General features: G+C 39.1%; 1 protein-coding gene across 9 annotated transcripts in view; it reads left to right on the forward strand.

The window, feature by feature from the left end:
• Positions 1-257: 257 nt before the first annotated feature.
• The window catches only part of cobl (cordon-bleu WH2 repeat protein), a 62,141-nt gene continuing 37,962 nt past the window's right edge, over positions 258-24,436 (forward strand). The window contains exons 1-8 of one of the 9 annotated variants that reach the window (XM_005949596.2): positions 259-453; positions 698-816; positions 11,158-11,352; positions 14,754-14,964; positions 16,707-16,935; positions 19,155-19,199; positions 19,862-19,950; positions 20,223-20,294. In XM_005949596.2, the coding sequence (XP_005949658.1) occupies positions 788-816; positions 11,158-11,352; positions 14,754-14,964; positions 16,707-16,935; positions 19,155-19,199; positions 19,862-19,950; positions 20,223-20,294 (870 nt within the window). In that variant the 5' untranslated portion in view covers positions 259-453; positions 698-787. The other 8 variants (XM_042215216.1, XM_005949594.2, XM_005949602.2 and 5 more) reach the window with 8 other exon arrangements.

The raw sequence follows: 24,436 nt of genomic DNA on the forward strand, positions 1-24,436 counted from the left end.
GGCTATTTCTATACGGTATTTGTACCGACGCTCTCCAGTTGGCGCTGAATGAAGTCCCGATGAGGATGATTGACATTAGATCTGCTGACGAAAGCGGGCTGAAGAGAATCTCGGCAAAGTAAGAGTATGTAGATAACGGAAATCGCTTGGGATTCCTTTCTAAATAAAAGCGTTGATGCTCTTTAAGCGCTACAAGACTGTCCTCACGCGAGGTACAGTAGGGAAAATAGCACAGTTATAACGTAGATGTTTTCTGTGGAGCTAATATATATCCCTCATTAGAGTCGCACAAAGACGGAAAGACTTTGAAATGAGCGTTTTTAAAAGGAAACCTTTAGTTTGGAAGGACATCCCGGTAGTCTTTTTAATGGTTCAGTTGACTTGACAACTTCGCGAAGGGATACGAAGATTACAACAAGTGGATATGACAAGTTACTCAGTCCGAATGACTCAGTAAGAATGTTCAGCATGGATAGACTATAACTTAAAAATAGTGAGCAATAGTGTTAATGTTGTTAGGTCGTTGCTAGCCTCCGGGGACACTTTGCGGCCGGTATGCTTCAGCTCACAGCAGACTGACTCATCTTTGCACACTGTCACTTGTTGTGCACTCTTATAGACAGTTTTTCCCTGTTAGAGTTATACTAGAAAATTTGCCGACTATAAATTATTGTAAGTATGATGCTGAAACTCGCAGGTGACAACATCATGGTTAGCCACCGAGTCTGAGTAACAGCGCATTTTGGGAGCGAGCCCCGCTAATCTCAAGTTGGAGGCAGTCTCAGCGATGAGCGCGTCCTCAAAGCCGCCTTTAGGGTAAGTAGCCCATTTCTAAACAAACACTCGACACGCCAGACTATTTACAACTCAGTTCGTGTGAGTGTTTTTTCTTCTGATTGTTTACGTAAGTTTCTGGATAATTGTAATAATGTCAGCTGGGAATTCGTCTTGGCTGAATAACAGTCTCTAATCTTACTATGAAAGCCATAACCTACTAATGGGTTCGGTTCTAATGTTCCCGCGATATTATAGGGTGCTATTTGTTATAAGTTTGTTTTCACGGCAATGAATTATTGTAGATAGGCCCGTTGCCCATTCAAGTGTATATGACTGCCCAGTAATAACACACAGCCTATAGTCAGCACCGACAACAGAGAGTGTTCCAGCAGCCCAGTCTGTTTGCCACACACATAGAAAAAACCATGAGCGGCTTAGAAGCACATAATATTTTAACTGTGTCCTTGGTGGTTCATGGAGAGACATTAATGAAGATCTGGTGCTGGAACAGCAACAACTGTGAACTGTACTTTCCAAAGGCTCCTTTTAATTGTGTAGTTTGGGTGGGGCCTCCAGTTGCATATTGAGCCTGCCATTTAAAACGAAACATAAACTAAATGCAACCTGATTATCCTACATGTTATGAGAACTTATATCAGGGCACACTCCAACAGATCATACCAAGTAACTCCTTATCATCTACTGTACATTTGAATGCCAAAACATGCTATTGTTGACGACAGAGTCCACACACTATGACTGCAGGTCTTAGTCTTTCACATGTTGTTGTGCTACAAGCGGATAAAAGTAAGTGTTTTCCACCCTAAAAGCAGTATTGCTGATTTATATTTACCAGTCTGTTTGTTTTTGTTGTCCAGGGGTAGAAAGGCAAGATATAAAAGGCCAAATTATAGCCTTCATCTGCCTATGTTTTTAATAATATGTCATAATAGTCAGTGTCTGTTTTTTTGTTTTGTATTTTACTGGGTGGTCAGCAAAAGAAAATTAGTGTGCAATGTCCTGGTGAGCTGCTCTGTCCTTCAGCATCATTATGTGGTACTTGGGTGCTAATTATGGTCATACCTGTGTACTTGAGAGCACCTGTCGTTGACCTTGTCAATTCTGATCTAATTTAGATGAGTCATACCTTTTACTCAGCGGGACACCATAAAAATGCCATCGTCCATGTGCCGTAGTTATGTAGTAATAGTTCACTATCGTATAAACAGTAAAATGTGATGTTCTTCAGGGGAAATACCAGCAACACTTGATAGTGTTGATGAGGTGAATAAAAATTTGGTCTTTTCTTTTTTCTCCTGCTGTGACCTTTAAAGCAAAGGTTCCTTTAACCAGATACTCTTAATTACAGTGAATCCAGACTCTTAAGTGCTTGTTGGCCAAATTATAAAGCGCACAGGTCACGGAGGTAGCTGGCAGTGGAAGCAAAATGGCTTTTTATCTGCTCTTTATGTGACAGGTATTCCCATTTAAATCTACCTTGACAACTTTTGTTCTGTGATCTCTCTTTCGTCATCACACAGGGAGTAGCTACTTTACTACATAGTGCCGCCCTCATGAAACACAGCTCATAAAATTGCATTAACATGCAGCACAGTCAAACAGTCTGGGAAGAGACCGTTGATTGTTTTTCTTCCTTTTTTTCTTTTTTAAACTTTTGTACCTGGCTAGTGAAATCTGAGCATGTGCATGTTTGATTGTGTATCAGTGCTTACAAAGCCTGTTTTTATCAGTAGTGCAAAGTTGGACTGAATAAGGCCTTAGTTCCTAAGCTTTAAAGAAAGTCTAATTAGGCATGAATATAACGTTTGATTGTTGTTGGCTTATTTTGTGCTTGTTTTTGTTTGTTTCTGTAATACTGTGAGGTCTGCAGTTTACAATATAAGATGTATAGATGACAGTTGTTGTGTAAATAAAATGAAATTGAATTGAATAATAGAAACAAATGATTTCCCAGTGAGAACGTTACAAAAAGTCAGGATGAACATTCGACAACATGTGTCCTTATCTGAAGCAAAATAGTTTTCATTACTTAACCTCACCCTCTTTTTTTAGTGTGTGTTCATTGTATTTATACCAGACTAGTCCTCTTTCTCGAAGTCTTAATGAGCACACTGGTGTTTTCCTCTGCATGTCTGGACCTGGGGTGTTTGTGTGTCAGTAAGCGACTGCCTCTGTACTTGTTTGTGTGCCGAGCGAGGTTGAGAGCAGAAGCGTCTGTTTAATATGGCTTTATTTCATGGTCTTATGGTTAGTACACGACCCCACAGAAGCAATAAGGAAACAGCAGAGTGGCTTAAATAAATGGAGAATTAATTAAAGCAGAACCACTAAAGTAAATTACAAATTTACAGAATTCCCCACTTGTTTTTTTCTTTTCTTCCATCCTTCAAAGTGTTTTACTGAGGTGGTAGAAGTTTAATAAGAATTCTTTTCTCTTTTCTTGAGACGCCGTTGATGCATGTGACGTCAGAACCTTGTGAGTTTACTTTGGTCACATGGTTCAGTCCCCAGTAACAATCATCCACCCAAACCTCACATTTGGTCCCACTTATTAGCTGTTCAAAGGGCCTCTTGAAGCGCAAAGAGCAAAAAAAATAAAACAGCCTTACCACCGTCAACGTCCAGATTTGTGCTGCCATGTGCTTCATCGCTGGTGGGCCACACATCCTACTTTAAACACATCTGCAGTTTTTTTGGTTTATTTGTTTTGGTGCCCAATCAAAAACACACCCCCAGGAAGATGGGGTTGGAGATTTTACAGATAAATTCTGTATGCATGCATACAAATACACACACCCAGAGGTAATTACTGCATGTCACGCTGCCTGTCCTGTTCTATGTGGATGTCTGTGTGAGCTAATAAGTGATGTATATGAAGAGAGGTCTCGCCTAGCTACAGTCAAAAATGTTCGTTACTTTGAAGTTGTGTCCGCTGAACTCAAATGCCATTCTTACTGTTTGACTGTTTGCATAGCATTTGAATGCCATTTGTGTTGCACACGTATAGATAGACTAAGAGTAATCTAAGCTAGCATACTGTATGTCTTTTCCTAGCTGGTGTCTCAGATCATTTTAAGACAGAAGCAGATGTAACCTTTCCAAACCTCACACCCACTTCATAAAATATTAAGGTTCATGTGGTCGGCCACTAGCTCAGGGCTGCTGACTAAGGGAGTTCCCTTCTTTTTGTCTTTGCTCGGAAGCCTATACAGTGCGCATATTTAGCAAAGGGCGTACATGGTAACAGCTGGACGTTATTTTTATGATGAGTTAAATTTAACTCATGAAAGCTGAGATGGGAGAGAGAGGGTTGCGTTTGAGGCTATGCGTTGTTGGCAGTAGTGCAGTATGTATCTGGTAATGTCTGCATCTAGCTCTCAGGCCATCCCGTTTAAAATAGAGAGGGTGTGGATGCAGTGCTTCTGCAAGCCTGTTCAGCACACGCTGATGGAATATATTTGCTCAAAAGCACAAGACTGGCATATAATCTTTATGTGAAGTAGTTAGCTTATTAATTAAATTAACTGGAAGTGCTACTCCTTTAATTAACAACAACAGTGCATTTTACAAGGCCAGGCACAGTAGGATGAAATTAATCGGTCCTTGGGCAGCGCACTATCAGGCAGCACTTATGCTCATAAGATAGTTACTCCAGCACAATGCTTCGTTATATCAGTGACATTTCAGACATCTAGACTGGCCCTATTTATAAACTATCGTGATCCTTAGGTTCACTACATTATCCACTCTGTTTTCTTCCACTTGTCAACCTCTGCCCCCACCCTCCCTCCCCCTGCAAAAAAAGCACTAGCAGACACCTTACAACAAAGTAGTGCTTGTATATTTGACAGTATCTACAGTACACTGTATCTGCCTGTATTATGCAGCTGTTATGCACTGCTCAGATTTATTTCTGGAAGCCTGCTGTCATATGTTAGTCTCTGTGGTATGTGTGTTTGTCACAGAGGAAGACAGACGGACTGCATGTGTGTGACTAAAACTGGGTGGATTCATCTAGCTGATGTGATAAAGCAGAGGAGTGTTCAATGTGATAGATTTGCACATGTTTAACCTTGGAATGTTTCTCCCTGCTTTTGCCTTCATTGCAGAGAAAGATAAGAAATAACCTGTAATCATATCAGTAATTTACCAACATGTGACATTTTTAAGCTATTATTATTAAACACATAAAGGGTATCAGAAGGGAGCGCATGCAGTCTTTTTTCACGTTGGCAAACCTTCCTTTAAGGCATGGCTTTCTGCCAAAAGTTATGAATGAATGCTTTTGTACTTTCTCCCCACAAATGCTGTGATAATATTTCACTTTTCAGCTTTTCTGAAGCTTTACATTGATTTGTGTTATATATTTATATTTTTTAATTTTTGCTTCTTCTTTTCTTCCTGTCACTCCAGCAGGAGTTCTCTCTAATTGAACAAGCAGCAGCTTAGGGAATAGAGAATAAACTAATTATTATTTCCTGCTGTTGTTCCTCTACATTCCACTCTTTGCTCCACCCTTATTATTCCCTTTCCCCCTGTTCCCCCCTCGACACAAGGCTTTGTGCCACCTGAGATTCCCTCTTCTCTCTCTTTCTTACTAACCATTTATTGTCTTTTTTTGTTTTCTTACTTCTGTTGGTCTGTTTGCCACCCGTGAGCTTTACCACAATGTAGCTGGAACACAGTGAAATGCCCTTGGGAACAGGCCAGTTAATAAATGTTCAAAAAAGACCAAATAAGAAAAGGAAAAAACTGGCATGATTTTTCCAGCTCTGCAGACAGTCTGTTAAGTCAGCTTCCTGTTCCTGTATTTGGAGAATTGTGGTTGTCTTGGTACATGTTTTGTGCTAAACTGTTTACAGCATGTCTCTTAGTCACTGGTCACAAGCAGACATGATAACTATATATGTCAAAAGAGATGAATACAAAAAAGAGGGTTGATGTGTAGTGGTGCTATCCACAGTAGGTGGATTTTTCTCTTTAGTTGTGAAATAAATACTCTGGGTTGTGGTTAAATCGTTGGGGAAATTACATCCTACGTCCTAATCATTTTTTCCTTGAGGTCTTCCATGAGGTCAAGGAATGACGTGAAGCAAAAATCAAAAGGAGACAGACGAATACTTTAGCAGTGCTAAACGCGTGCACATGCAAAAGGCTGTGGTGAATTTGTGATGTCCCAAAGATCACTCAGAGACAGCTGTAAATATTTTGTCCTGTGCATTCTTGCCATGTTTTATGCAGGCTATAAAAAACATCAACCTTTTAAAAAAATATTGTTTCCCTTACATGCTAGAAATAGCAGCGAAACAAAAAGGTTGTTACAATACGAATAGTTGCTCTTGTCCATACTTAAATATAAATTAGCACCAGTCTAACTGTAGAAAATAATTGTTACATTTATAAAATATTGATAACTTTTAAATGTAGCTAATGCAGTGGGATGGTATTATCCTTTTGTAAAAGCTGGTCTGGTACATCCTGTGCTCAAGCACTGAACCAGCTTTGATTAGCATTTAAAGAATTTAAGCAGGACTGCCTTTCAGTCCGTCCTTCTCTAAGAAAAAAAAAGACAGTTTGACCACAACCGTGGATTACTGGTTGCTGGTTCCATCTGAGGTTATTGCGTTAGCTAACTGTTTAAGAGTGTAAGCAACCTAATTGATCCCATGAGTAACAAATCATTTAGCACCTGCGGTGTTGTGTGTGTGGTGTGTGTGTTCTTTTTTTTTTTGTTAATCTCCCACGGGTTATTACGGTCTCTGCACACATGTTGATCAGACTCTGCAGAGCCCTAACTTGGTTCTTTTGGAGAAGTCAGGACTTGATAATCAGGTAAATTAAAGTTTCATACAAGCTAAAAATATTAACACTGGAGCCTCAGACTATTTGCAAATTCAGGGCTATTTATAATATGTAATAAGGTTACAGCTTGTATGCAAATTTAGTGAAATATTTTGCATTTGTGCAAATGAGACAGTAAAACTGGATATGATTTATCAGTCTGAGGAGAGCTAATGATTGTATGCTGCCTGCAAGCCTAGACCATTATTATGGCAACACATTTGTTTGTATGTCTGTTAAGAAAATCAGAGGTTCAAAAATAAATGTTGACATTTTTTCATTTGCTTCTCTATGCTTTGTAATTTTCACTTTGCTGTAGTGAGAGGGGCAGCGGTGAGACTGTGAATATAGAGGATGAAGCTGGCATTTCCAGACTCGGTTTACTTGACATTGAGATGCGGTGGGGGTTAAGCACATTGATAGTAATATGAGCATCAAGACATATGCTGAATTAGAAGGTTTTGTGACTAGCAACTGCAAACAAATGCTTTACTTGGCTCATATGTCCAATTTCAGTCTCCCACACTCTGTCTCTTGTTCACTGGTGTTTCTCCGGGTCACTCACCCTGGGTGTGCATGCCTCTCCAATCCACAGCTGCTACTGGACTAAGATCTGCCTTCTTTTGCAGTCAAGTGGTGTAAATATAGGTTGCCATGGGGACACCATGACACTCAAAGGGTATGCTGACTAGATGCATGTGTGGAGGGAGAACCTGAGTGTCCCGGATGTGTGCTGCACACTCTGTGTCTATTGCGTAATCAGGTGAAAACGTAAGTCTGACTTTTCAAATGTGTGATTACTGGACAAATACATGAAAGAAATATAAATGATTAATTCTGATAAGACATACAAAACATAAAAATACTTTTTGTGCTTTATCTAGATTAAGCTTAATGTTTTTTTCTTATAAATTAAATGTAAAAGAAGCCTTTTTTAACAGATAAATAAAGAAGTGTGCCAGGGATCGTGCAGTAGCCTTTCGGCATATGGGTCACCTGCTCAACCCACTCAAAATGTGTTTTGATGGTTCTGATAGAGGATAATATACTAGGGTCATGCACTAGTATATTTGGATATTGGGTTGATAAGATCTTGGAACGTGGGACCATTTACTCAGTGTTTCCCTGACAAATAAGGATAAATGATACATTGTCTAACCTTTATTTCTCCCCTATTTAAAAACAAAGTGAAGGTGGTCTCCAGTGTGTATTTAGTATTATGCAATCTTTTTACCAAACAGGAATAATCTTAACTCTGACGTACACATTGGCAGTGTTTACATTTTGTAGTGTAATATGTGTGCCACCACACAAAGTCATGCCTTAACATTCAGTCATGATTTAACCCAAGTGTCTTGATCAAGATTGAGCATAGTAATATTCAGGTTATAGAAGAGGTAAAGCATGTTTTCAAATATTTATTTATGTGCCTTCTGGTAATTTTTTATAGCTGCCCACATGTTCTAATTTCAGATGCACCGTAGACTGGAGCCCGGCTGATGCTGAGGGTTAAAAACTTCTGACATTGCTGTATAAACCAATAATTTTTTTATATATGTGAATACATTGCTATAGACTTATTTTTATTAGAAGGGAAACTGATGTGTACTCCTGTGCAGAAAGTATTGTGGACAAATTTTTTAAAAGAATTGTAATAGAGGCCAGCAAAAGAAATCCATCCTTGTTAATGCTGTTTTGTCAAGTAAAATGAACTATCCATTAGTAACCTTTTCTGTGTGTGCAGGTGTGTATGTGTGTGAGCATTGTAACTTAGTCTCTTCAGCAGCACTTACTGCCCCCCTGTGCCAGAGCTGGGTTTCCTTTTGCGTTGCGTTCCTTGGTGCTTCTTTACTTTCCCACTCTTTCTCTCTGTTTACGCTCATTCTAACTCTGTGGGAGACTAGGCTTCTTCTAAAGGAGTCTTTGTACATGTTTGAGCGAGGAAAAGCGAGAGAGAGAGAGGGAAAGGGAAATGTTACGGTGAGACAAACAGCAAGCGAAAGAGAGAGGAGGATACTAGCTGCCTGTGTTAAGCCTGGCCAGGACCCAGTCCCACAGTTCCACAGAGCCCTGTGCTGTTTACCTTAAAAGACTTAGACTTAACAGGAAAATGCAAAAAGTCTCTCACAGTTACAGGTCTGTAAGTCTGCTCTTTCATCACTACACACAGTTTTAGGTGCGTATATAGTCAGAGATTTTCTAGTCAATAATTAGAAATGACGTGCACTGTGATTCCAAAAAGTGAAACATTCTCACTGCACTGGATAGTGAGTCAATGACTCTATGAACCCTTTGGGCGAGAGTTAGTTGATATGTGACGTAGCTGTTAATGGTTAACTTTAGCCAGGTTAGAGTCCACTCACTGTGCTATGTCCATGTGCAAACGTCCTTCATTTTGCTGTCTTTAAACTGGGCAGGGATAACGTCGAGAATACTGGATTGAACAACTTCGGAGTCTACAATTAAATGCTTACACTGATTCTTCGGGGTGTCTCCCGAATCCTTGGAACGAGAGTTAAACAGTCTGATATATAACACGTTCGGAACACTTAATCAGCACAAGGACTGTTTTTGATGTGAGTGGGATGTTTTTTCTTTTCTTATCCAAGGCTAATACTTGAGAGAGTGAGTGTGTGCTTAATCATATGGCACTTGTCATTGCTGAGAGAATGAACTGTTTCATTTCTGTCTAATCAGCTGTGTCTGTCAGGGCAAGTACAGTTTATGTTTAGCCGAGGTCAAACACACAAGAAGGAGCTTGTCATTGACATCTGTCACAGTGCTCACGAGGAGCTGTGTGGCTGGAGTATGTTTTGCATCTGCGTTTGTTTTTTTAATTTGTGATTTTCATAAAAGTATTTTAAAAAGATTCAATGATGCGTGGTCTGCACCCTGGCCCATTCAGTACTTTATGGCTTCCTTTATTTCTGTTAAGAAAAAAAAACCCAATAGAATTTCTAATTTTCTCAACGCTGCTACAGTTCTGTCAGCCCAATTTTGTATTTTGTATTACTGTTTATAACATTGTTGATTCATATGTTCAGATATGTTTATACATTCTCCTCAGGGGTGGAATAAAAATGGATGAGGGGTAGAGCAGGGCGATATGACCAAAAATATTTATCACGATATACATTTGAAAAATTTACGATAACGATATAAATGACGATATAATTGACACTAGACAAAATACTTTACAACTCCACAACTTTATTAGTGCAAAAAACCCCATCAATGTATTTTCACATAAACAAGCAGCTGTTTTTTATGTGCATTAAAGTTATATAAAAATGTAACAGTGCAAATTCCTTGCTGACAGTTTAACCAAAAGGCATTTCCAGTGGAAACTGGCCGACATATCCTCAGCATAACCATGTATAATATCCACAAAACTTAAAAAGAAGTTATACACACACAATACGGTAATATTATGTTGAAGCACAGTACGTATCACTCCGCAAGGCGCCTGCCTACGATGCCGTAATGCTCCGACAATCCATCAAGCGGTGCGGCTTCGTAGCTTAGCAAAGTTGTACTAAAACATTTGACAGATTTTCGAGCGCCGTGTACATAAAATCGTTTAGAGGTCAGTAAACACAACCATAAGTCATACATAAGGCACACGGGATTATAAGGGGCGCTGTCGATTTTCAGAAAAATCAAAGGATTGATTTTAAGTGTGTCGTATTTTCCAAACAACACGGTAATAACGACGGCCCACTAGCATGCTCTACCAAAAACAGTGCTTTGTTGTGTATCTGACGGACGAAAGCTAAACCAGTTCCACACCACTGAAGTTGCAGCATTTTTACAAACCAGTTCTGGTTCATCCGTTTCATTTAACGATCTGCTTTCGCTTTTCTCATTCTGCGTCACCGCCATGTGCGTATGTAAACATAGGCACTGCGCATGCGCGTTTTACCCATATTCTATCACGATATTTCATTTTCCTATCATTGCCCAACATTATACCGGTATTACCGTGAACGGTATGATATAGCCCAGCCCTAATGAGGGGTGTTGTTTCTGTCAAAGCAGGGATGTTAATTTGCCTTTGGAAAGCTGTTTGATAGCAGGCATTGATTGTAGGAGTGTAGGAGTGATATTAAAGAGGCAATAGACCAGATAGATTAAACAGCTCCAAAAGGCTCAGAGATCTTGATAACCGAAATAATCATCTTGGCGTGTCTGTAGTTTGTTATGTAATCTAAATGAAGGGAAGGTTATGTCATAATCAGAAACAGAAAGATAGAAAAAAAGTCAACATTAGTATTCCGGCTGCCCCTGATGTGGTAGCAGTGGTTTGTATTCATAGGCTGTCATGTTGTGCAACTGACTGAACTTCAGAAAAAACCCCAGTAATGATTCAGAGGAAACAGACATTTATAATATATAATTTGTTTGTATAAAAATAAATACGTCATTAGGAAATTTTAAAGTATTGTATCATATGAAAAGGATGGCCTGAAAAAGAAAAAATATTCTTATTTGTGTATCTCTCCAACTTTCATCACCAAGAAGGAGGATGAAGGCCCATGCCCCACCTCCACCACCGGCCCCTCAACCCGCTCCACGCCATATCTTCAGAACCACTACACCTGATGGGGGAGGGACATCAGGCATGGAGGCCAAGGAGAACATCCTGAGGGCCACAGTGGATTTACAGTTAACCCTGCCACAGGGCAACCAGATTTATCTGACTGAGGATGGAAGGTGAGAAAAATAGGCCCACACAAGCACATATCAAACATAGTTTTGATTTGTTCATTTTATTGTCACATGTGTCATGACCAAAAGTTTTGCCCATTAATCTCATATTATTTGACTATAAAATCTTCATATATCTGTAGCTATTTTATTATTTATATCTGGAAATACAAATCGAATCTAACCTTAGTTTATTGTTAGTTCTGCGATGTGATTCTATAGGTTGATCTTCATTCAGTCACCAGAAAAACTGTATGTTTGTTGCTCCTGTGCATGTTTTGTTCGCTGTGCCAGCGGGGCCTCGTTGGGGGGTTCCATTCCAATTTCCAACACAAGCTTTGTCCCAGAGAGTCAGTGGCTGACCTGCTAGTGCTCTCTGTCCCTAATGAGGCAATTGTCTCTAGGGCAGAAATTTGGGGATGTCTATCTTGTATAAAACAACAAGAGACTCTTTTAATAAATATAGAGAATGCATCACCATCAGATGCCTCTGTATGCTCATCACCAGAAAAACTATGTATCATATTATTGTCATGGAGGCTTTCTAACATGCAAAACTAGTATAATAGAAGAGGGGCCTGAAAGCTGAAGGCTCTGCCCCCCATTCCACTTTTAAATATTGCACAAACCACGGGTTGTTATGACACTATGAAGGTAAGACCTTGTATGACCTTCTATGTTTAATAGAAGATGGTCATATTATGATCAATGCTGCTTAAAACATCAGAACCTGTTGCTATGACTGTCACGATCCTGGGTCTTTTGACCCAGCGTTTTGAGTTTTAGTTTATGTTTAAGCTCTTCAGGTTTTCTAAGTTCATTTTTTATCATGCCTAGGTTGTTCTAGATCTTTGTTATTAGATTCCCCTTGTGTCTTCCACCCCTGTTAAGTCTCCCTTGCCCTTCATGTGTTTCATGTCTGTGTCTTACGTTGTCAAGTTCAGGTTGTCATGTCTGTGTCTTATGTTTCCTGTTTTATTTTGAAGAGGTCTTGTGTTCCTGTGTCTAGTATTACTCTTCCACTGTGACGTCGTTATGTTCATGTGTGTCAGCTGTTTCCTTCATGTGTTCCCACTTCTCTCATTAGCCTCCTGTGTGTATTTAGTCTGTGCCTTCTCATTCAGTCTTTGTCGGATCGTCTGCGTTTTCCCTTGCCATGTCCTGCTTTCAGGTTTTCCTCACCACATTGCCATGTTTAGCGTTTCCCTATGTTTTCTACTTGCAAGGGTTCTTCATGTTCTTCAACCTAAACCCCAGTTTAGGTTATTGCTTAGTTTGCATTGTTTTCGCCCTTTTATTTTGTACCGTTCTGCCTGCTTTAATAAACAGTTCATCATCAGTTAAGTTTGAGTTTGAGAATGTCTGCACCTGGGTCCTCTCTTCGCACGCCACGCAGTTTGCCTCGGCAAACTATGACAATGACAAAGGGGTAAACACAAATCATTCATACAAAGGCTCATTCACTATCTCCACCCTAAGGTCAAAGTGCAGACTCCTCATAGACTTATATCACCTGTTATATTCTATAGTGATAGTTAGTTAGTGATTAAATTCAAGGACTAAAAATAGCACATACAGGAATGTGCCAGCACATTGCAACATATAATTTTATCTTGTTTACAGTTATGGGATTGGGACTTTTTAGTTTTATGTTTTGTGAACTTAAAAGACAGACTGTCTCATTTAAACACATTCCAGTCATGACTATACCAGAGATGACGTAATTCTCTACTTTTAAAATAAGTGAAACAGTGGTTGAATAAAGATGTGGCATATCTTTGCATTCTTCTGATCTCATAAACTTCAGTTATCAATGTAAAGTTCCAGTCTTTGTTTGTTTTTTTACTTTCATTCCTGCCTTATTAATCCTGTGATTAAGGGAAGTTGTGCCTCACAAAGGACTCAGAAACTCTCAGAGGCTTTGCTCTAGTTGACGCACCTTTGCTGCTCTCTTAAAGCACAAACTTATTTTACAAAAGTCGAGTAGTCACGTTAAATAAACATGATCTCACTATTGACAAAATAAAACAAGCTTTAGGACATTGGCTATAATCAATCACCACGAGCAGGTTTATTTTGTAGGATTTAAAAATAGCGAAAAATGTGGTGCAGATATTGCACTAGGCATTTACAATGCAGGCATGATAGTATATGTTATTACTGAATTAATACTGTTGCTTAGGCAGTTAGTTACTTATTTAGTTTTTATCTGGTTGTGTGTTTTTGTTGTCATGCTCTTATTAATTTTATTATTACACCTAATATATTATTTTTATGACCGCAGTGTCACACTTCATGAATGATCTACATGCCCTGTGCACCCTCGTAATGTAATTTGTCACACTTTAAATATTTACGATAGGTACTTGAAACTACAGCTTAGTAATGCTTGACCATAACATGGTTAAAAATGACCCTATGTGAACCAGGGAGGTATATATTCAGTGCTAGAGTAAATACATAGAAAAAAATAGAGTAAATACTTAGAGATAGTCATTATGTTTTGGCATGTTTTGTATGAAATGAATCTCGAGAAGCACACCAGACACTGGGTCTGTTTTTGGTTTTAGTTGCAGTCTGCATCCATGTGTTAGTGATTGTCAATGGTGCTCTTTGTAGCAGTATCTCTGTCAGTTCTGTCATCTGATCTCTGTTCCCAGAAAACATTGGAGACTGTTTCTAGGTTTCTTTATGTGAGGATTGACAAGTAGTACTATAGGCCTCCACATGAGCACCACAATCCAAACAGGCACACAAAGCAATGGGCATAAGTGAATGACAGAGGTATTATTTTTTATGCCCAGTGCTTTGTCACTACCTTTTTTGTAAAGACTCTTAGATGGACTGCACAGGTGAAATCTTCAGCAACCACCTTACCTTTTATAGAGCATATGGACGCGCTCAGGTTTTAGTTCTACTTCACATACAGTATGTTATTTTTCAGTCAGAGTTTGGCAAAATTAAACAATAACCTGGATTTTTGTAGGGGTTTAAAATGGATAAGAACATTCTCAGAAAAAGGTGCTACTAATATACAATCAACCTCAAATGAATGAAAAATATTTGTACAGAAAGAATTAAGATGAAGGCAACGTTTTGATGTTCATATTTAAATCACTGCTGCTGTCATTGTATCTGTATTTTGTCTGTGGAAATGGCTTAGATCAAAATACCACCCATTGTTTCTAACAATTTGAAGTGCATCAAGTGAGAGTGTGGCATTGTTTCATTCCGTTCTCTTTACTTCAGCTAAGCTTCGAAGACTTTGTAACCCTAGCTTTTGTCCTGCCTCCCTTTCTTCTCTTCTCATCTCCTTCTGCATTTCTTTCTTAAACACACACACTCACACACACATACACACACACACTTTCCCTCTCACTCCTATTATCTCTCTCTTTCCCTCTCAGTAAAGCACTGATGGATCTGCTGGTCGAGCTGTGTAGTCGCTACCACCTGAATCCAGCTCTGCACACTTTGGAGGTTCTGTCTCCTGAGGGCCGGTCTTTGGGCTTCAAGCCCAACGCACTGTTGGGCTCCCTTAATGTGGCCTGTGTGCTTATCAAGGAAAAAGTGTTGGAGGAGAAAGTGGCGCGCAGACCAGCACCCAAAGTGCCAGAGGTGAGTTGCAGTGGATCCTGACACCTTGAGCCACCTCCTCTTTTGTCATATGTGCTTTATATGTTGGACTATACTGTTACAGCATATTTAAAACCTGCAAATGTTTTCTTTTTTATGCCTGGCTTGGATTTGTGTTGTTTTGATTGCACAAAGGGTTATCTCATGTTTTCACAAATCAAATTTGCATTCACTGCAAGTCTTATGTAATGCCTGTCCCTCTCTGCCTTTTATCACTGACCACTGGCAGAAAGCATGGCCAGTGAATCCTGTAAGGGCCATTTCTAAGGTAGGAAGCTGGTTGGTATTAAACTGGCCAGCATTTCGAAGTCCCTTATAGGAGTTTATAAACTGATTTTAAGTCTAGTGTGCTTTTTCGGCCTTACTGTCTGTCTGGATGTTTTATTCTATTCAGCATCAATCTCTTTCTCTCTGCCTTTTCTTGTCTTCGCCTTCACTCTCCTCCTACCGTTTGAATATTTGATGAGTACCTTACCTTTAGTTACCATGCATTATTTCTCTGCTCTTCTCAGGGCTCACTGGCTGCTCTCTCTCCCTTTGACCCCACCTGGCCATAAGCCAGAGGCTGACACTGTTTCAGACAGCACTGTCAGTCATTGGTCTTCTCTGTTTTATCTCACATCTTCTCATTATGTAACCAATTTCAACAGCTCAAATTAAATAGCTTGTTTCGATTGCCAGTGTATTGGATCCACCCAGTAGTCTAATATGTTAGCCCAGGAATAAAGTCTACGGTTATGGAAGATATCGTTCACACTGCTATTGAAATGTGTTTTGTTGATATGAATGGGGTGTTCAAAATGTTAGAAACAAAATTCAGTAAAATGCAAACATTTAAAATTAGTGTACTACCTATAAAATTGTCAGAAGTAAGGAATCACAATACTTTATTAATCCTTTAGGAAATTATGTAACTAAATTGATTAACTGAACAATAGTTAGCGATAAATAAACTGTTTGTCCTTTCCCGATGCACCAGAAAAACTACACGGAAATGGCTACCAGTAACAAATATGTCAGTTTTGCACCTTATTTTAATATTACATTATACTATCAGTTACCTGTTTTGGTTGCTAATTTGATTATTCTTGGTTAGGAAAAATTGCTTCAGTCACAAAGATGGGAAATTTATTTTTGTCTCCATTTAACCTTCCGATAGTCTCGAGTATTTCAACCATCTATCTAGTGACCATATTAGCAGAAACATTAAAATATACCCATGTCACAGGCTTAAAATACTGTTTATTTTGGAAAACCTATGACCATCAACCTGAACATTTTCATATATAATGGGTAAATTATAACAACTTAGCACCTCTTCCACAATTTGCTGATAAGCTTGGTACATTCACGAAAGAGGCTGCCAATAGTACTGTGGTAGAATTGTGCTTTCTTTCTTTTATTGTTATTTCTTTTTCTTTATTATTGCAGTGTCATCCTCTGTGTGTTCTCCTCTACTTTTTATATTTTTAAACCAAAATATGCTATTGTACATCAATCAGAAATATGACTATATTTAAATATATTTATATATATATGTATAAATATAAGTTAAGTATGTCTTTTAGGCTAGCATATTTTATCAGTCAGTTAACTTTGTTGTATTTTTTCCCTTAACTACATCATCCTTTTTCTTGACTTGATGATTCATCCTTGATTAGCTCTTAATGTCATCCAGCTGTTTGCATGTCTAATTTTCTCCATCATTTTCCCCTGTGTATCAGAAAACTGTGCGATTGATGGTGAACTATCATGGCAACCAGAAGGCCGTAGTACGGGTGAACCCCTTGATATCGCTCCAGGCTCTGATACCAGTCATCTGTGACAAGTGTGAGTTCGACCCTACACGTGTCCTGCTGCTGAAGGATAGCATCAGCCAACGAGAGTTACCGCTGGACAAAACTCTAGCAGAACTCGGGATCAAAGATCTCTACGTACATGATCAGAGGCTAGGTAAGCCTGACCTCATTTCTCTTTGCTCTTTGTGAAATATGTCAAATTTCTGTTAGTATTGTTTTCCCAGTAGCACGCAAGATGATACAGATCCTAAGCGATGATACTTTTTTCTTTTGATGCTTTTAATGTGGAAATATTTATTCATTAATCTGTGTAATGCTATAATGGAGAAGCTGCACAATCTCACAGTCAAACGTATATACATATCATATCACACACATATCACTAACCATATTTACATGGCTACAGTCTCTGTAATGGCTACATTGATCAGGAAACAGGAGAAGGAAGACAGGATGGCATTTTTTTTCTCTGGATTTGATTTTTAATAAAAGGTTTTTCCTCTCTGTTTTTCCATCGGTGAACCATGTCGGTCAGGCAAAATTTTATCTGGGGCTTGTATGGGAGGAACGCAGAGGGAAAAGGTGAATGGAAGATAAGAGTTGATAAGAACGTACTACCTTGTGACTGTAAATGTAACAGCAGTCAGCTACCTGTCATAATAAATAAAATAAATAAATAATGATAATGATAAAATGAACTTGAGCGACTTTAAAGTTATTAGGAGTTTACAGAGGTTTCACAGAAATGGAGCTAAGGTCTATTTTCAGAATCAGAATACGTTATTAATCCCTAAGGAAATTATGTTTACCAAATTATTTCCCAAAGGTTTCTACACAAACTGGAAGACTTGTTGCCACCACAGAAGTTGAAAGAATATATGTTTAAGGCACTACTGACAAGTTACCCCTCTGTTATTCTGTCTGTAGGTACAGGTTAGCATAGACGGGTTAGCATCCTATATTCAGTAGATACATCTGTTATAACTGTCTTTGAGAATAAATCTCAGTTGTTCAATTTTCACATTGTTTAGATAAACTCTTAATCGGGTTCCTTAATAATTGTATTTTGTTTTAGATGTCACTGAAATGTCTGTGCCATCTATAATGTTGCAAATCTTATATATCTAAGCAGACACAGATTGCCAGATTAGTTTCCTGAATGTGGCTAAAGTCTACAGTACTAGCACCGGTAACCCTCCTTCCTTCCAGGTTAGCGTTCACGCTCCTGTGCTGCATGTGGTTACACATCACTTTGGTTACGTGGTTATATGCCACTTTACTCTGACACCACAGACGTACAACTGCTCATCGTTTTCTTCATCAAAGTACTGTGCAGCCGTGCTGATTTTTGCATCTGTCAGCTGCTTGCTCTCCACCTTGCTCAAATGCACTATGTCTAAAACAGAGAGAAAGAGGGTTGGAGCCCTCTGTCCGTGCTGTAGCCCCAGTTTTTTGCAGGTCGCATAATAACATTAGGTGACTGCTGTTGTAGAAAAAGAGCGTTTAAAATTCTAGGGGACTTGTTAAGCACATACCTAAATCTTACACATTTCACCTCTATCTCCAGTCACTTTAAAGCAAGTGTCTGTACATATATTCAAAATTGTATTAACTTTTTAAAAGATAAAATAATGCTTTGCTCTGCTGAATAAAACTATCTGGTAAACATAGGATGTAACACTTAAGATGATGATGTGAAATTTAAGCAGACAAAGGATGTTAGCGTGGATACTGGTGTGTGCTTTGGCTTGCCCTGCTATTGTCTCACAGTATCTGCTGTTATCCTGTCCATACAACGGCTGAAATAGCGAGCTTTTATGAATCATGTACGGCCTTTGTATTAATACATAATTCATGTAGTATGAAGTTATGGTTGTTTACTGCGCGATTGTCCACACCCACTGGTATTTATAGTTAAAGGTCCTCTTGTGATCTCACAGTAAAAACGTGTATTTTATCACTTAAGTGATGTGACAAGGGAACAGTAGAACATTATGTCACTTTTATGGTCAAGCACTCTTGTGCAAGATTTTGGTAATCAACAAGGCCACCCAGTTTCCCTTTAAACGTTTCTTTCTTAGCATTTGGTATGTTAAAAGGTTTTTGGTAAATTGTAGGGTTCGAATCCTTTCCAAATCACCGCGTCATGTTTTCAGTTACATTTACACAGTCCTACCCTTTTGAACATAGTAGTAATGTAGTTTACTTTCATTATTATGAGGCAATTATACAAATGACTTCCTCTTGTGAATCAGTAGTTACATAGCGCATCGGCTGTGCTGTGACACGAAAGCACAAGCACAGCCGCTCTGTCATGTAGATGAGTTATCCATTAATGACGTTTGTGTTTTTAAACTTTATCATGTTTTACAGCTTTCCAGCCTAAAATGGCTTCTGCCCCTGCACTTAACTACACAGGTATTAGACGTATATATTGTGTGTCTTAGCCTTGGCACCATTCAAATACATGTGGTTGTTTAACCCAATGTATCGCTGCTTGCTTATTAACCCTGCGTTGTTGCTGCATTGGATATTAACCATTAACCAGCCATATTAAAAGAAATCATTTGTTGCTTTATGTACTTTTTTTTAACCTGCGTGAACATCGATGCATACAATTTTTAAAGGCTTTATTAATAAATTGGCTTGCTTCTGCCTCTTTTCAGAACCCAAATTATGAGTATTAGCCCTTAAATGTTTGATAGTTAGTTTACCTTCCCTCTCAGTCCTTGAGTCTGTAGATTTATCACGACACATTCTTACTTACTGCTTAGCTGATTATAAAAGTTGGGTAGAGGTGAACCTGAGGAAAAGCAAAGCTGCAGCTCCCTCTTCTGAGCAAAACTGGAAGGTTAATTTATTGCTTTTAAAACAAAGGTATCTGTTTGGAGTAATATTTAGAGTTGACTGACTGTTAAAAAAAACACTATTTTTTTCTGTTAACCCTATAACCATATGTTAACCTTTTCGTTAACCTTTGCATGCAGAAAAAACCATGTCTTTCCCTTTTTCTTTCCTCCCTTTCTTTAATTATAAGGTGCTTACATTACTTTCCTCCTGCTCTTGTTTTACTTTTTTAGACTTTGTTCGCTCCAGTACTGGCAGTTTGGACAGACCAGAAAAAAAAGGCCTCCTGGGTATCTTCCAGTTCAACAGGAGGAAATCCAAGGTGAGACTCATTCCTGGGCAATATGTGTGCAGGAAGTATGTTTGAATTATTAAATAAGAAAACAGCATGGACATCATTATAATTCTGCCCTTAGTTTTTGCATTTAATTATTTATACAAGTATCATTAGAAAAATAATAGTGTGAAGTAATTTACAAACTAACCTTTAGCATCATACTTATAGGCCATTCATACTTAACTGATAGCTGAGGCAAGCTAAATGCATGGCTGAATAGTTTGATGCTGCATGTTAGTTGTGCCTTCCGTTTGCAGACAGAGACAACATCTGTGGACATGGATGACTTTGATGATAAAATAATCCAAAACACTGACACACAATCCTGTGTAAGTACGTCTAACAATTTTTACAATGTCCAGAAGGGAAATAAAGCTCTCATCTTAACTTGTTACTGAAGCCGTGCAATCCCATACGGTGTTCCAGTTATTCTGTATAACTGGAACATAATACAGACTGCTTCTATGGACAGACTGCTGTTTGTGCAAACTGGGAACATACCTTGGAGCCAGTGGCTTTTACCTTAAGTTGGGTGCATTATCATTGCTTTATTTTTTTAATATAAGGGATTTTCAAAAAATGTATCAAAATAAACAGGAGGACTTTAGCTTTGAAGCCCTGCGACAGACTGGCGATCTGTCCAGGGTGTACCCCGCCTCTCGCCCTATGACAGCTGGGATAGGCTCCAGCGCCCCGGCGACCCTGAAAAGGATGAGCGGAAGCGAACGGATGGATGGACTTTAGCTTTGAAACAAGCATTAGCAATAGAGCAGCACTGCTAGTACTATGCCATCTGTGTCCTTTGTCATCACCTTTAGTGCTTGATTTTGGATTGCATTTAACATTTTACTGACTTACACAGTTAAGACTATTGAAAGCTTCCTGTTGGTGCCTCGGGGTAAATTGTCCTGCACGAGTTATATGTACAAGATAAATGTGGATGTAAGTTGCCTTGTTATGTGCAATAAAACTGTCTTTTGACAAGGGCATATGTTGTGCCTGGTATTTGCATGAGTAGATAACAAGGACCCATGGCAAGTTTGTGTTTAAGACCCACAGTCACAGTAATCCATCCTTGCCTGTGTCACCAAAGCCTGTCACTTTGGCCGATAATTTATTCGTTTTAATGGAAATTTTTAGTTATTTCAGCTTTAAAAAGTAGTTCTGCAATAGAAACCCAACATTCCCTTATGACCAACAACTTGATGACACTGCAGGAAAACAAAAAAACTTTTAGCAGGAATAAATCTCCTGTAGATCCAGGCTTACAGACAGGAGAAATCTAATACAGAACCAGTTGGGGTGAAGGGAAGTAGAAGGAAAAGACAAAAGAGGAGCAGAGAGAATGAAGACCAAGCACAAACTATGGTGCAGAGAGACTAGATTATTTCAATGCAGTAATGTGTGCCGATGTCCTCCAGAGGGCAGTCATTCTATAAGATTAGTCAGCAGACTCTCAAGCATCTGTTTATCACAGGTCTTTATCACTGCAGTTCATAACACCATTACATTTTCTTTTAAGCAACCATCATCCATCTCTTTACTTCTGCATCTGAGCACTAATTTGGTAGTATGTATCCAATTTGGATACATATACACACATATATATCTAAAATCAGCTCAAATGTTTATATATATATATATATATATATACACACACACACATTTGAGCTGATTTTAGAATCTGAATATGATAAACATCAGTAACATAATGTAAAAGATTTTCCTCCAAGATTTCTCTGCAGTATATCCAGATGCACATTTAGACGCTGCATTTAGCAGCACTGAAGCTGTTATAGCTATAACTAAATCAATGGCATTTGATTACATTAGCCTGCCTGCCTCCCTCCTATTCAGTACACTGCTCCTCTAAGCTTGCCCTTGACTCCACCCTTCCAACTTTGTGTCTACTGCTTAATACTGAGCATTATTAACATTATCTTCTTCTTTTCCTTTTCCAGCCAGTCCTCTTTGTCCTTTTTTATTCTCTTCGTTATCTTTAATTATTTCTTAAAGATTTTGCATATAGGGATCACAGTGTAATTAAAAGGAAAAAAGTCAGCAGACTATGAATTAAACATCAAAACTGTTATAGACACAGCACAACTCATTTACTTTGCTGAAACACTGAAAAGTATGAAAGACAGTTTTGTTGGATTGATTAATAATTCTTTTTTTTTTCTACTGGACTTTAATGCAGCTTTTTTTTCCCTATGATTGTTTCTCAGCCTGGGCAGTTTTTAGACCACACGCATGCATTTGCACACACCAGAAAACACACACCCACAGAGTGTTATCAACCCAAAGGCATCACATTACCCTACCTTGGCTACATTAGCACTAAAAGCCCAGCCTCTTATCTCTAATTGTTCATTAGGGGCTAAACTACTGTGTGTGTCAGTGTAAGTGTGTGTGGTCATAAAACATTAGCATGGTCAAATAGCGTTATGTCTGGGAAGACCTCATTCTAAAGCAAACTCACTTCTAAAAGTTTTTTTTAAAATATGCAGTATTTATTTGTTCTTAGCTTTTTAGGGAGTGGCATTGCTTAAGTTCCTCTAATACAGTGGTTCTCAAACTTTTTTTGCTAGGCCCCCCTTTGTTTTACAAGAAAAATGTTCGCGCTGGTTGGTTTGGAAACATCTTTGGCGATGCTTCATCTCCTGCTTTGCGTTTGTGTGGAAGCCCCGTCAAAAACCTGTCAATTATGCTAGCGGTGTCCAAGCGTTTTTTTTTTTTCATACTGCTCTTAGATCCACTTGCCACTGATCATTGTTCTTTAAGTTGCATCCTTCTCCCATATGCTCTTCCAATACTGCTCCGTCTCCAGCCTTGGTGACGCTGTTCTTATATTGTTCCCTTGCTATTGAGAGTACACCTTGGATGTGTCCGTGGAGAACAGCTGGTTTATTCTCCTGCCTTCTATCTCTCTGCTATACCTTTTCAAGTGGTTAGCCAAGGCTGTGAGTATTTGCTTGGCAGTTTCTAAGGCGTCAGATATGGGCAGCTTGCTGTTTGCAGTAGGAATTTTAGTGCTGCATTCACATCTTCTAGTAGACTTTCAGAGGGTACTTCATGTAGTCTTGGTAACCAACTACAGAGGGTCCAGGTTTCCAGTTTCACCATGATCCTCTCGTTCTGGTCAGCTACGCTCGCACTCAGTGCTCCTTCTTCCATCGTACTTGGGGCCTGGTACTCAATCTCGGGTGGAGGTAATATCTCCCGCCTGACCTGTTGTCCTGGCTCTCCCTTGCCATAGCATTTGTGCTATATACCTTATGGATCTCTAGCTGTGAAAGCAGTTCCTTCTACTCAATGTTGGAACACCAAGCTATTAGTTGTTTCTCTGTCAGTCTGCTGGGTATCGAAGGTTCCATAGGTCCCACATCCTAGTCAAGTAACCTCTTCTGCTGGAAACGGAGTAGTATTCCAACAGGGCCCTGTTCTTATTTCCTTCAAGCTCGGGTCCTACCAGAGCAATTGGAGCTTGAGGGTCCTGTGCAGTATCTTAGCTGCTCCTAGGACTGCGCTCTTCTGGACAGAGATCGCAGATGTTGTTCCTGAGATCTGCTGGAGCCACTCGCCTAGCTTGGGAGTCACTGCACCTAGTGCTCCAATTACCACTGGGACCACTGTTACCTTCACCCTCCACATCTTCTCGAGCTCTTCTCTGAGCCTTTGGTATATCTTCAGCTTCTTGTGTTCCTTCTTCCTGATGTTGCTGTCATTCGGTATCACTACGTCTATCACTACAGCCGTCTTCTTCTGCTTGTCTATCACTACCTCGTCCGGTTGGTTAGCCACCATTTTGTCCATCTGTATCTGGAAGTCCCACAGGATCTTAGCTCAGTTATTCTCGACCACCCTAAGAGGCGTCTCCCATTTTGATCTCGTATACTTCTTAATATACAATACAATACAATACAATACAGGTTTATTTGTATAGCACATTTAAAACCAAGGGTATACCAAAGTGCTTCACAATAACACAATAAACAGTTAATGATAACAAAACCAGTAAGTCATTAAAACAAATTAGATTAAATGAAAGACAGAAGCATTAAAAGATAGAAGTAGGGAAAATTCAGATTATCCAGAAAATGTCAAAATGAATAATGATACAGCAATTAGTGAGAGGTAAAGTTTAGCATGTCGGAAATACCAGTTTGAATAAATACGTTTTCAAGCGTGCTTTAAAAGATTGAATGGAGTCGGAGGCACACATGGTAACGGGGAGACTATTCCAGAGATTTGGTGCAACAGAGACAAAGGCCCGATCACCCCTAGTCTTCAGGCGGTGCCTAGGTTGAGTCAGGAGTAGCTGACCAGATGATCGTAAGGCACAGCTAGGAACATACAAACTGAGGAGGTCAGCGTATATTTCTGTATACTATGCCGGCCACTTGGTTATGGCGTTCCATTGATGCCCTGCCTACTAGCATATTGCACCGTGCTGTTAAGTGCTGGATTG

The sequence above is a fragment of the Haplochromis burtoni genome, unplaced genomic scaffold, assembly GCF_018398535.1.
Source record: "Haplochromis burtoni strain Fernald_Lab_line unplaced genomic scaffold, NCSU_Asbu1 Contig_683, whole genome shotgun sequence".
Taxonomy (NCBI): domain Eukaryota; kingdom Metazoa; phylum Chordata; class Actinopteri; order Cichliformes; family Cichlidae; genus Haplochromis; species Haplochromis burtoni.